The sequence below is a fragment of the Desmodus rotundus genome, chromosome 5 (genome assembly GCF_022682495.2).
Source record: "Desmodus rotundus isolate HL8 chromosome 5, HLdesRot8A.1, whole genome shotgun sequence".
NCBI lineage: Eukaryota > Metazoa > Chordata > Mammalia > Chiroptera > Phyllostomidae > Desmodus > Desmodus rotundus.
The window spans coordinates 23,402,530-23,415,404 of record NC_071391.1 but is presented as its reverse complement, the minus strand read 5'-3'; the positions used below and the strand labels follow the sequence as shown (position 1 = coordinate 23,415,404).

Below are 12,875 nucleotides of genomic sequence, written 5' to 3'. Positions count from 1 at the left end.
GCTCAGGCTCTGATCTCTTTGGGCAATCAGTCAACACCCAGCTCTCATCTCGAAAACCCACACAGAAAGGCAGCACTGGTCAAAGAATATATGGCCCCTGACAAACAAGGCATCTAATTATTAAACAACCGCTGAAGGTGTCAACCACCTCATTCCCAGAGATCAGATAAGCAGGCGGTTTGGCTCAGAGCAACCACGGTGGTCACGTAGGCATTTCAGCTCCGCGTCTAACTCCGTCCGTTCGGAAGTGAACTCTGAAATCGCAGGCTGCCAAAACATATTCCCAAAGTCATGGTGTCCTTTATATTTTTTTAAGTAGATTTTTTTTTTAAAGGCACTTGTTTCCTATGTAAGAAATGTTTGAAGTTAGAGGCAAGAGAGAAAGGAAAGAACCCTCTATAACTGGGATTAATGCAAGCTGGAGTAAAATAAAAGGAAGTTAGTCCTTGCAAAGAGGGGAACTTAAAAGGAAATCAGTAGTAGATCATATAGAGTTTGTTTTGGCCTGGACTGCAGTATTACTGAGTTCTTGACCTCCACACAAAAAGAAAGGAAGAAGAAAACCCTCAGCTATTATCTGGACTAGAACTCCTCCACTCTTCAAATGCATGTGTAATTCAAGTACATTTTCATCTTTAAGTGTGTTTCCTCTGTTCAGTAGAACAAGGCAGAAAAGACCTTAGCGTCACTGGAATAGAACCACCGAACCTGGCTGAGTGGAGTTACCTCTGCTGGATGGTCGTTAGCTGCCAAAGTAGAATCTTTTTTTTTTTTTTTCCAATTACAGTTTACATTCAATACTGTTCTGTGTTAGTTTCAAGTGTTCAGCATAGTGGTTGGACAATCACATACTTTACAAAGTGATCCCTCTGATATTTCAAGCACCCACCTGGCCCCAGGCGTAGTTATCACAACATTAGTGACTATATTCCCTGTGCTGTGCTTTACATCCCTGTGACTGTTCTGTAGCTATCAATTTGTCCATCTGTACTTCTTCATCCCTTTACCTTTTTTATCCGGTTGCCCAATCCCCCCACAAAGTAGCATCTTGGTGGAAGAAAAAGAGTTTGTCCATGGGATGATTTTTTTTTTAAACCAAACAGGAAACAGGCAAACATAACTGGCATTCATGATCAGAATTCATGTTTCCAGCGTTTGCTGCAACAGCTCTGGCCCACACTGACAGAGAGGTCTCTGGCTTTACCTCTACCTGATAACCAAGGCTCACGTACTACTAGGGCAGCAACCAGACTTCCATGCTGCCCTTTTCCTGCATTCTTCCCTCTGAGGCACCTTGGAGGCTGCCTATTGAGAAATTTCTGCCCAGCAGGCCATGGTGAATAATTATTTTACAGTCAATCTCTTGGTATTGTAATTTCTCTCAAGCTCGCCAGTTAACCAAAGCAAAACCCGCTGGGGATTCAACTTTTATTAATAAACACTTGGTCAGCACAAAAGTTGACGGAATATTGAAACTAGATGTCCTCCCTGCCTGGAGACAAGTCCAGTGCAAGTCTTTGGCTTTGGTAACACCACGAACCGACCACCTTGGAAACCACTCCAGACTTCCTGCCTTCATGCCTACCTACGTGGGAAACACATGCCAGTATTGGCAAATAAAATCTGCACACCATGTGAAGTGTACTTGGATACACAAGTGGAAAGAGGTAGAGAGCATTGATTATGATTTTATTTCCTTGGACATAAACTGTCTCCGATTTATATCGAAGTCAAAAACTAACTTAAATACAGAATTGTGACCTTCCCACTGACCTGGATTCCCCAGAAACTCTGGGGCTGCTAAGGAAGTTTCATTCCCAGGAAAGACAATCTACTGGTAGCAGGCTCCATTGTCAACTTCCCCATTTGTGAATCCATATTCAATGAAAAAATCAGCCCAGGTGGGGTAGCTCAGCTGGTTGAGCATCATCCGTACACCAAAAGGTCAGGGTGCATATAAAAGGCAACCAATCAATGTTTCTCTCTCATATCAATGTTTCCCTCTCTCTCTAAAAAAAAAAGTCAATGAACATATCCTTAAGTGAGGATTTAAAAAAATAGTCAAATCAGCAATTATTGTTTCTTGAATTGCTAAGGAGCAGAAGGAAACATTCTCATTTACAATGGTAGCACAGTTGTTAAAGAAGGGTATGCAAACCACATAAAAGGATAAAAGGAAAGAGAAACAACTAGAATGCCTTCAAAAAGAGTGTATATGGGGATATGATTCAAACATAGTGCACAGAACGCCTTTTTACAGTAGCTCTGAGAATCAAGCTGTGCAACGGGCACGCTTAGGGATCGGAGGTCAGCAACCAGAGGAGGCAGAGGGGGCTTGTGGAAGAGGGCTCAAGGGAAGTGAGCAGGGAAGATCCAGCTAGTTGCTCATTCCACATAGAAACCAGAGGGAACATTATATTAGACTTAACAAGGGTGGACTCGACTACTGTCTCCCCTCAGGGGAGCACGGGGTCCAACACTCACTGGGACCTTGCCTCTGAGCAAGCAGAAAGCTGGGTGGCCCTGGAAGCAGACATTCCTCCTGGGTCCAGGGACGGGGAGAAAGGTCTCTGCTCTGGATTTTTTTAGCTGCCTGGGACTGAACTTCACCAACAGTCATGTCTAGTGGTAAAGGCACAGTTAGAGGAGTCCACAGTTGGAAAGACAGAGCCGCTTTGTTAGCTACCCCTTAAGAAGAAAGTTCAAGTAGGCTCCAACAATACTGCCCAGGGAAAAATAGTGCCCCTAACCCACTATGTGCTTACCATTGAAAGGTATGGGTAAACTGATGGGCAATGTGTTTCTTTCACAACTGTGGGAAACAAAGACCTTTTAATTTAGGGAGACCTAGGGAAGATGCCACCTTTGGAGAGAGAGAATGGCACTTAGGGGTCAGGAGAAGCAGCAGGTGGGTGCAGTGGGTAGAAGCACAGATTCTGGGGCCTCACCAGCTCTGCCCCTTACTGTGTCCCACTGGGCAAATTCACTTCCAGGGCCTCAGTTTCCTCCTCTGTGACGTGGGGGTAATAACCTCAAAGGAATGATACCTTGAAGAGTTGCCATGTATTAAATAAGTCAATACTTATAAACTGCTTAGAATGGTGCCTGGGCAAAATAAGTTTATATAGAATTTGCCATTATTACTTATTAGCAAAGACATGGAGTGTATAAGGGGAATATTCCGAGTGGAGTGGCCTGGTACCCCTCAGCGATCCAGAGCACAGGTGGGTTTTGAAGTCAGAGATACTGAGGATCGAATTCTGGTTCTGATTATCACTCACTGTGTGACCCTGGGCAAGTTACTTTGAGTCTCTAAATCTATTTCCTCCTCAGTAGAATGGAGATCAGTTCATAGATTAATCAGAAGGACTAAATGAATGAACTGAGAGTGAAGCACTCAGCACAGTGCCCAGCAGTATGTGGTGACCATGTACTAATAAATCCTAGTTACTATGTTACAGGGACTCAAGCATTCACCCAGTATGATCACAGGCTACCCTAAAGGCCAAAATCTAATTTCATAAGCCTTAGTGACCTTTAGACAAAACTCTATCCACCTGCAATATGTGGCAAGGTGGGGAAGGGGGCAGGGAGGATGGGGAAACCATCTCCTATCACTTCCCATATGTTGACTGGGGGCATTTTCTACTCACTACTGTTTACACCAACACACAAATGTGAACAGCTGTAACCCTTCAGACTTGTTACCTGAAAGACAGGAGAGAACTTACAATGTTTCTCTTGTTGTAAATTTCTCTCCTAACAAGCAGAGAACTCTGAGAATTTCCTCAAAGCAAATTCACATTGGGTCCTGCTTATTTAATGTCTGTGTATGTACCATTATCTTTCCTTCATGCTGGGGAGGAAGACTAAATCCAAGTTTGGGGAACAGCGCTTTGGGAAGAGGGGCGGGGAAGAAGTTGGGTAGGCTGCCTCAGAGGGTCAACTGCAATGAGGCAAACAAAATACAAGCAAGCCTTTCCCAAGAGGTCCCAATTTTAGACAGAAGAGCACCACTGAATATCAAAAATCCAAAAGTTAAGTTATCCGGTGATGAAAGTTTAGTCCTATTTTTATGCTTTTTCAAACATTGTGTCCCCAAAGGCATTTTCAAACCTTTTTGGGGGAATAGGAAAGAAGAAAATGACATGACAGCAGTGATGTCAAGGCACAGACCCAATTTTAAAATGTCCCTACACCTGTCCACTCATCACTACCGTGGGGGATGTACCTGATCTTTTTATTTTTTCAATTAAGCTAAATTAATGCATAATTACTTTTGCGACATCAGGCATTGTTACTACAGAGAATTTCTTAAAAAGCAATTTGCTTAAATGTCATGTAAGATGCCTAGACAGCTCTCTCTTCCCAAGCCACCCATCCCAGAGAATTGAGGGAGGGGAAGGAAAGGCTCCACATGAGGCCCCCACCAGAGTGTTTCTATGAAAAGGGCACACTAAGGGAACACAGTGGTCCCCAGCTGGTGACAGCCCAAGGAAAAAGACTTCAGCTCCTTCAAGGAGAGCAAACAGAGAAACCCAACTCTTGGGAGAGAAGATACAGCCTCAGCTGTAGTGCTAACAAACCTTCTAATAAAAACACCACCACCGATAAATATTTAACAATTATTAAGTACTTGCTATGTCAGGCAATGCTAACCCTTCAAGACTTCTTTTCATCATACCTAATTATCATCTGGATTCCTGCTTTATTACTTCAGTACCTGAAGCCTCGCTGGATCAACAACTGTTGTAATAGGTGGAGAAAAGTGAGTTACTGCGAATACTGTGGAACACCTGTTTACGCAGCTCTGTAAACAGTGCACCTCGACCACAGTCCTTCCGCTTGGAGTACCTGATCTTTGCAAGGTGATTTGAAATCTTGCGACGTTAGGGTGGGTGGAGCTCCAAAGACTGAAATAGTACAAACTTCAAGGGAACAAACTCTATTTCTACTGGGGTCACAAACTCTGTTTTAGGAGATGTTACTGCTTAGGAAATTTTCGGTAACAGGAGAAAATGGTGTTTTGTGACATTCATAAAAACAAGAAGCAAAAAAGTTATAGTTATGCATTAGGTTGGCCCAAAAGTTCCTTTGGATTTTTCCATTCGATGGCTCTAGTTGTCTTTAACTTCATTCAAAACAATTTTGTTAGATTGTATTGTGGCAGCTGTCATATCAGCGTGCATTTTCAAAAAAACTTATCAAAATTGGTGAATTTGTGTAGCCATTATAATATTTAGGATGGAAGAAAATAATGCAACACATGCTTTATTTTTTCAAAAAAGGTAAAAATGGAACTGAAATGCAAAAAAAGATTTGTGCAGTGTTTGGAGAAGGTGCTGTGACTGATAAAAAGTGTCCAAAGTGGTTTGCGAACTTTTATGCTGGAGATTTCTTGCTGGACAATGCCCCATGGTCAGGTAGACCAGTTGAAGTTGATAGTGATCAAACTGAGACATTAACTGAAAACAATCAACACTATATCATGTAGGAGATAGCCCACATACTCAAAATTTTCAAATCAATAAAGTTATTGGTGAAAATGAAAAATGTGTCTTGTATTTTACAGAAAAAAACCATTATGGACTTTTTGGCCAACTCAGTAGAAAGAAAAAATGGACAAGCAGATACTTCCAAAAAATGAACCTGACAAAATTGCTTTATACAGTGGCCAATTAGAAACTAGACTAGAAAACTGTGAAAACTTTATGTGTAGAATGCAACTCAAGTGACTTTTCTTACTTCGATAGTAATCTCAAATTTAGTCCTAAGTCAAAATCCACCCCAGAGCCTCAGTGTGGAGAATCGCCATTAAACCAGTTGTGATCACTTTATCCCTGACTCCATTTTTTTTTTCTTTTTGGGTGGCTCAGTCCCTCTGATGGGCCCTTTCCTGGTGTCCCACAGGGAGGGTTTATGCTTTAGAGAAAGGAGAGTAAGAAATGGGTGTATCCACATGTCACTACTGAACCCGACTCCAGTGGCCTCTCAATCCCCAAGTCCCAGAGGTATCCTGGCCCATCTAAACAGCATCCACTCAGGCATCAGGTTTTCTCCACCTGGGGTGAGGCACCAAGCAGGGCAGGGGTCAAGGAGGGAGGAGCAAACCAAAGCCATCCCATGACGAACCATTTCAACTGCACTCCCAATGGCTGCTGGAGTTAGAGCAGTGCCACTCTGGCAATGCGCAGAAGCAGCTCTTCAAGAAGGCGAATCAAGCCTCTGACCAGTTTTGCTAAATGATCACCACAGAGAATGGCTGGGGATTTTGCATCCATTCCGTTGACCTGACCCACGGAGGGGAAGCGCAGCGCAGAGAGAGCAATGGCAGACTTGGGGCAAAACACTGGGCCAGCAGTGAGGAACTGAACTGGATTTGAGCTGGGAAGGGAGAAAAGGAGGGTGATGAGTTGTGACCTTTTCATCTCTATCTGTGCAACTGCGTGCATTTCTTTGCCCCCTGTCTCTCTAGCCCTAAGTCAAAATCCACCTGTAATTCCTAAGTCAAAATCTCTTTCTCTAAAAGAAAAGAAAAAAGGAAAGGGAGGGGAAAAGAAAAAGAAAAGGAGGGAAGGAAGAATGAATGGAAGAAAAGAAAAGAAAGAAAAGGAAATAGGAAAGGGGGGAAAAAAAACAAAAAAAACCCGTGATCTCAAATCCAAGATCCGATTAGATACGCCAGATTTTCAGATCAAAATAAAAGGTTTTCAAAGCCCGCGCAGCTCAGGCATATAAAATTGGGAAAAACTCGGCCCCGTACTTCCAAGGGACAGGAGAATCAGACCAGTCCTAGGCTCAATTTCACAAGCACGCCAGGACTTCGGGATGCGCCACCTCGGGCTCTGGAGTACAGACTCCTTCCCCTCCTCCACCTGTGGGACTGAAGGTCCCCCGGGCGCGGCCGTTCCCCCACCCAATCTCCCAGGGCAGGCGCTTTTCCTTCCTTCATTACCTCACTACCTCCTTCCCTTGACGTCAGCCCCGGGTCCTGGAGCTGAGGGGAAGGAGGATGGGGATGAGTTTGGGGGCAGTCGGTGTCAGGATCGCCGCAGCGCCGGGGTGAGGGGTAGGGGTGGTATATGAGGTAATGCGCGCCCAATCCCCGGCCTCTAAGGCCGAGAGCTGCCACCTCCCTCCCTCCTCCCGAGCTCCCCGCCAGGCGCGGGCCGGTGTGTGCACCAGTTACTAGGCAACCCTATCGGCGACGCGGGATGCCGGCCAAGTTCACCCAAAGTTGAAGAATAAATTTGAGGGAGAGTAGGTGGAGGGTGGAGCCAGAGCCGAGAGAAGGCACGAGGGACAGGAAAAAAGCTTCGAAGGAAAAGAAGCCGTCTTCCGCCCCCCGAGGACAGGAGAGGGGCAGGCGCAGGACTGCGTCCACCGGAACGCATCGCACACACAGCCGCGCGTCCCGCCGCAGCGCGGAGCCAGGCAGAGCAGGGCAGCCCCGCGCCTGCGGCGGGGAAAAGCTGTTGCGCGAGGGCACGCGCCCTCGAGGCGGTCGCAGAGAGGTCTGGCCGGCTGGCCAGCGGCCGGAAAGGGATCTGAAGAGTGAGAACTGCGTGGCAGTGGACTCCGTGTTTAATCTCTGGTCCTCAGGTTGCTAAAGTCCTCCCAGCAAAGAACCCATAAAAAAAGTAACTTTTCAAAGCTCCTCTCTTTCTCGTTCAGTTCCAAATAGTAACCGCGCTCGTTTATATTCAAAATAAGAATCAGGAAAGGAGGAAATCTACTTCTTTCAGTCAGGGCTTGGAGGTCTGCTTTAATTTGCTCTAAGTAGCTGGGTGGGCTCAAAGCGTCGTTTGCCGCCCGCACCCTGCACGCCCTACATCGGACGTTCCCGTGCCCTCCGGCTTCCAGCGACCCAGACTCGGTGCCGGCTGCTTTCCTACCTGCTGTAGGGCGTCCTCAGCAGCAGGGCCTGGCTGCCGGTGCAGCTGTCGGTGGGGGTGTGGCAGCCATAGACTGGGGGCGGCACGGAGTACTGCTGCTCGCCTGCAGAGAGCCGGGGAGAGCGGAGTGAGCGCGCCCCAAAGGCTCCGGGGTGCGGGGCGGCGGGCAGGGACGGGAGAGAGCATCCTGACCGGGCTCCAAGGCTAAGCTGGAGGTAATGGAGCCCGGATGCCTGGCGTGCAGAGAGGGAGAGTCCAGATCGAAATGAGCTAAGCTTTCCACTACGTTCTCTTAGAAGTCACTGCCTAACACACCGAAAAAAGACCCTCGGGACATTCTTAGACTTGGTTGAGTGGAGCAGTGCCTAACACACTTTGGGGGGAGGAAGGAATAGATCTTTTCTTTTAAATTGAGAGATTGGGCTAATTATTTCTAAAAATCCCTTTACACGTTCTCCTCTCCCCAGTTGACTGTAGGTTGGAAATTCATTGGGAGGGATGGCATGGAAGCAGGGAGGAGGACCCCACATCACTCCCGCCTGCTTACCCAGCGAGCCCTGCTGGCCCATGGGGTCCTCGTGCTTGAAGGAGTGGTTGGGGAACTGCGCCGCGTGGTGCGAGGGCGTGTGGCCGTAGCTGGGCGTTCCGTCGAAGGTGACTGTGCTGTATCCTGCGGGGCGGCAGAGAGAACAGCGTCAACGGGGAGACGCGGGCGGTGGGTCTGAACCAGAGCCTGTGCAGAGTTGCTCCCGGCCGCGCACTCGGATCCCCAGAGGAGGGCTATGCGGACCCACCCGCCACTAGGGCTTTCGGCGGGAAGACTGGCCCAGGCCCCGGGGTGTGACCTCAGGACCAGCTCCCCGCCCTGTGTCAGGTAAAACCCGGACTTCCCCGCCGTTTCCTAGTTTGTTTGCGCCCTTTCCTTCCACCGTGTCTGCTGCTTCTGGACCGAACCTCTCGCAAGGAAGTATGAACACCGCCAACCACTCGGCGGAGAAAGTTGTTCTCCCCCAAAACCAGACAGCACGGCTCTCGCGCAGGGGCAGCGCCGACGAGAGAAATGAATCTGTTCGGCTGACCCTGCGCTGACTCGGAGCCGTAAATCAGGGGCTCGAGCACCAACTTTCATTAATTACTCCGAGCCAGTTGAACAGCATGGGCTTTAAATGGGGAGAGTAATGACCGAGTAATGTTATCTGCCTGGGGCTGGGCGACCCGACACCACGACACCCCGGGCCCTCGGAAGAGCCGGTGAGGGGAAAAGAAGGGGCCCTTCCAATGGGGCACACCAGCCTTGACCCTGCGTCCTCCTCCTTCCCCTCTGCAAGGGCGCCATCGCACTCAGTGGGTCCGACTCTGACCACAGCTGCGGGGACCACCTTCCTCGAGCCCCAGGCCTGACACTGGACCTCAACCTCACAGCAGGGCAAGGGTCCTCTGCCTCAGTTTCCCTCTCAAGAAATCGAAGGCAATACCGCCTGTGTTCTTCCTCAACTCTCCGAAGGTAAGAAAAAAATAATGTGTTGTCTCAGTTGAAAAATGTAGTCTCCTATAATTATTGTTATTAAACTGCTTTAAACATATGTCCCTCCAGCTTCTGGAAAAAATGTTGCAGCCTCTGGGCCCTAAAGGGCCCTTAAAAAGGACCCTAAAGCTAGGAGAAGGGTGGGTCCTGGGCCCCTGAACTCAGTGGTAGGGGCCCCTCCTATCTCAGGAGTCTCTGGCCTGAGGTCCAGGCCACGTGATAAATGAGATTGGTGCAGACACTCAGGACGGCTCCCTGTAGGACCACCGTGCTGGTCCCAGTCTCCCCCACCCCAGCCACTGCGCTGAGTCACCAGATCCCACTCAATTCTTGCTACTGGGGTCAAATGGTCCTCATCCCCCAGGCTTGATCCCTCTGCAACAAGCGTCCCAGAAGACTTAGGCTGGACAGAGAAAGGAGGCCATTACCCTATCTTTGAAACAGAACCCCCAGAACGAACACAGAGCTTCCACAGAGCCCACTCGGGGAATGTGGTTTGTCAGAGTGGGAGGAAGGATTGGGGCAGGTCTTAATCACCGGGTTGTACAAAGCAAAGCAAGTCTCAGGCACCAATTGGCGCCACAGGACGAAGATTTAGGAAGCCACCAGCTTCTATAATTTGCATGACCGCGGAGGCCTCCATTTCTCACCTGCTAAGTGGGCAGAGATAACCCCCGCCCCGGTAGCTGTCAGGCGTGGGTGAGCGCCGGGGCTTCCAAGCACTTCCTTTGGGGAGCGGAGGCCAGGCTCTGTCCGAGGCCTATCGATCAGCTTACAAACGAAATTTGGCCCCTACCACCCAGTTTTGCAGAGCAAAGACCGAATTTTGAAAGGAATTTTTTTCTAAATGAAAAGAAGAAACAGAAGCGACAAAGAAATTGCCTCTTGACGAACCCTTCTCCATTTCTGAGCCGTAGAGTAAGCAGTGGCCCCCGCGCTGTACTGTCTTCCGAGGCCCGCCCCGCGGCTGTCGGTTAGCAGCAAAGCCACGGGGTGCCGGCCAGGCGAGGCTCCCCAGGACCCCTCCTGGGGGGGACAGGCACACCCCGGTAGACAGGGGCTGGCCTCCTACCCCCTCCTTTAGTTTCCCCGGGAGGGGCAGTGTTTCATGAAAGCTTGGGCTGAGGAGGGAGGGTTCTTTTAATTAGAAGCTTATCTGACAGGGGACTGATTAGAGCCCGCTGTCCAGAGGCTGCGCTCTAGGTCTGTAGCGCAGAGCGAGGGGGCAGGGGCCGGGGGATGGGCAGCTGCCGGCAGAAAGGGGCAGCGTGTTCAAAGGCTCCTTGTACAGCGTGTACAGGCCTTAGAGGAAGAGGCTCCAGCATCCAAGGTAGCGCCTTTCCCACGGTTAGTCTCGGCCGGGGAAGGGAGTGCAACCTTGACCGCGGGGAGAGGCAAGACACTCTGCGCCTCCCTCCCCCACTCGCAGCAGCTGAGGAGCCCAGGAACCACCCTACCCGACCAGTGTCGCCACCCCCACCCCGCCTAGGAGCTGGGGGTGCAGTGGACAGCAGGCTCAGTCAGGAAGGTAGTCAGGTCAGAAAGCTGATATTGATGATCCGCAGCTACTGAAGGATAGGGGAGAAATCTGTCCCACAACGAAATACCCTTTCCAATGCGACCCAAGCAGGGCGCCCTTGGCCCATGGGACAAGATGGTCTTCCCGTGACCTCAGGGTGGCTGGTGATGCCAAGGCTTCCTCTTGCGCTATGGTTTGGTGCTCCAGTGGGGTTTGGGGAGCTCCCCTGGCTGAGAAGCAACTTTCCCTTCCCCAAACGCCAGCACTTAATCTGGGGCTACCCAAGTCTCCACCCCACTTCTGCCTTGGCAACCCCTCACACCCAGTGTACAGTGGGTTTGGTGTCCATCAGATCTCTGGAAAAAATTGGTAGAAACAGCCTTAAATGGTTTGAGTGCCAGCTCTGCCGCAAACTGAGATGTCTTGCACGCACCTAACCGGTTAGAACTTAAATTTCCTTATCCAAAAATAAAGGGCTCCTCCAATGTCAGGCTGACAGCTTCAGGTAAAGGTCAAGGCACATAGTCTTGACATTCAGTCCTCCGTGTCTGGCATGAGTAGGTTTGCAGAACTCATGTTTAGAAGTAAGGTTAAGACATCAACTATAAATGTTTTTAAGAAATAGGAAAAACATTCAAGGGATAGGAAAAAGCGGGGGCGGGGGTGGTGAGATGGTGCCAGAAATCGTCCTCTCTCGTGGGCTATGGCCAGGCTGCCCTGTTTGGGAATGAGGATCCGGGTCTTGACGCCTCTCCACTGGAGTCTAGCCTGGGGCTGTGGTGGCTGTGCCCACACTTTGGGAAAGGAGCTGATGCCCTAGCTTCCCTCAGCCTGAGCTTCCTACCAGTTCCTACATTCCTGGAAGAGCTGCAGAAACCCTGGAAGTCAAGAGAATAAATCCGGAATCTCCAGGCTTCAGGGCCAACACCAGGGCTGAAGCTGGAACAGCTTCTGACATCCCACCCCAGCTCCCAGCTGCCAAGTGAGTCCCAAGAGCTGAGCCAGTGACCCATCTACATTTTCACTGCAAGAGAAAACTAAGCCCACAGCCAGAATTGGGCTTATAGGCTGTGCCCCTCCGCCCTGAGGCCAGCCCTCCACTGGGCTTCTCCTCAGGGTGGGGAGAAGGGAACTTCTTCACCTTTTAGTCCTGGTGTCCAGCTCCCAAACCTTTTTCTCTTGGGCAGCCAGCCTGTCTACTATATTAGTGCCCACTGGCTAGGAGGCCAACAGTTAGCCTCCTCATCCCACGCTGGGTTGATGGGATCCCAGGCAACAGACCTGCCCTGGACGGCTGGATATGGGGCCCAAAGAAAGTGACAGAGCCCAGGTTCCAAAAATGTTCACAGTACCAATGGACTCAAATAAATGATAGTGACACAATAGTAGTTTGCTGTCAGGAGGCTTAAATCAATGGTTTCTCAGGCCTTTCCACACAGCACACACCCGCCTGCCAGTCTTGGCCAGACCACCCAAGGCAAGTCTAGGTGGAGGCTATACCTTCTGTATTTAGAACCTGAAATGAGAGAAACTCGGCCTTCTGCGCAGATCATCACACCCAACCCAGTACCCAGGGTGTCCATCTCAGCCCCCCTCTTACAGACTGGGAAACGGACACCTGGAGATTTGCCAAAGGTACACCAGCCTGCCAATCAGAGGTGGTGCGATCAGAAAAGACGAGCCTCTAAGACAGACTGAGCTGTTCCAACACCCTTTGAAAGAGCTACAGTAGAGACCTGTGGTCGGCCTAATTGTCCTCCAAGGGACAGGGATCCCAGATTCCCAGGACAGGAGAGGAGGGCAGTTTCGCTTTCACCAGGGCTTCTTGTGGGCCAGATGCTCCTGGCTGGGCTAGGGTAGGGACAGACCACCTGGAGAGAGCGCTTAGAAGTTGAGCATGACCTTGGAAGAACAGCCCTTCCGCGTTTGGCGACTC

General features: G+C 49.7%; 1 protein-coding gene across 5 annotated transcripts in view; it reads right to left on the bottom strand.

Annotated features, from left to right (window-relative positions):
- Positions 1-12,875, bottom strand: part of WT1 (WT1 transcription factor) — a 48,968-nt gene that overhangs the window by 33,791 nt on the left and 2,302 nt on the right. For 4 of the 5 annotated variants that reach the window (XM_053925584.2, XM_045193937.3, XM_053925585.2 and 1 more), the window contains exons 2-3: positions 8,443-8,565; positions 7,896-7,998 (exon numbers count right to left, since the gene is read on the bottom strand). In XM_053925584.2, the coding sequence (XP_053781559.1) occupies positions 7,896-7,998; positions 8,443-8,565 (226 nt within the window). Of the gene's footprint in view, positions 1-7,895; positions 7,999-8,442; positions 8,569-12,875 lie in introns of those variants that run through there. The other variant, XM_053925587.1, reaches the window with a different exon arrangement.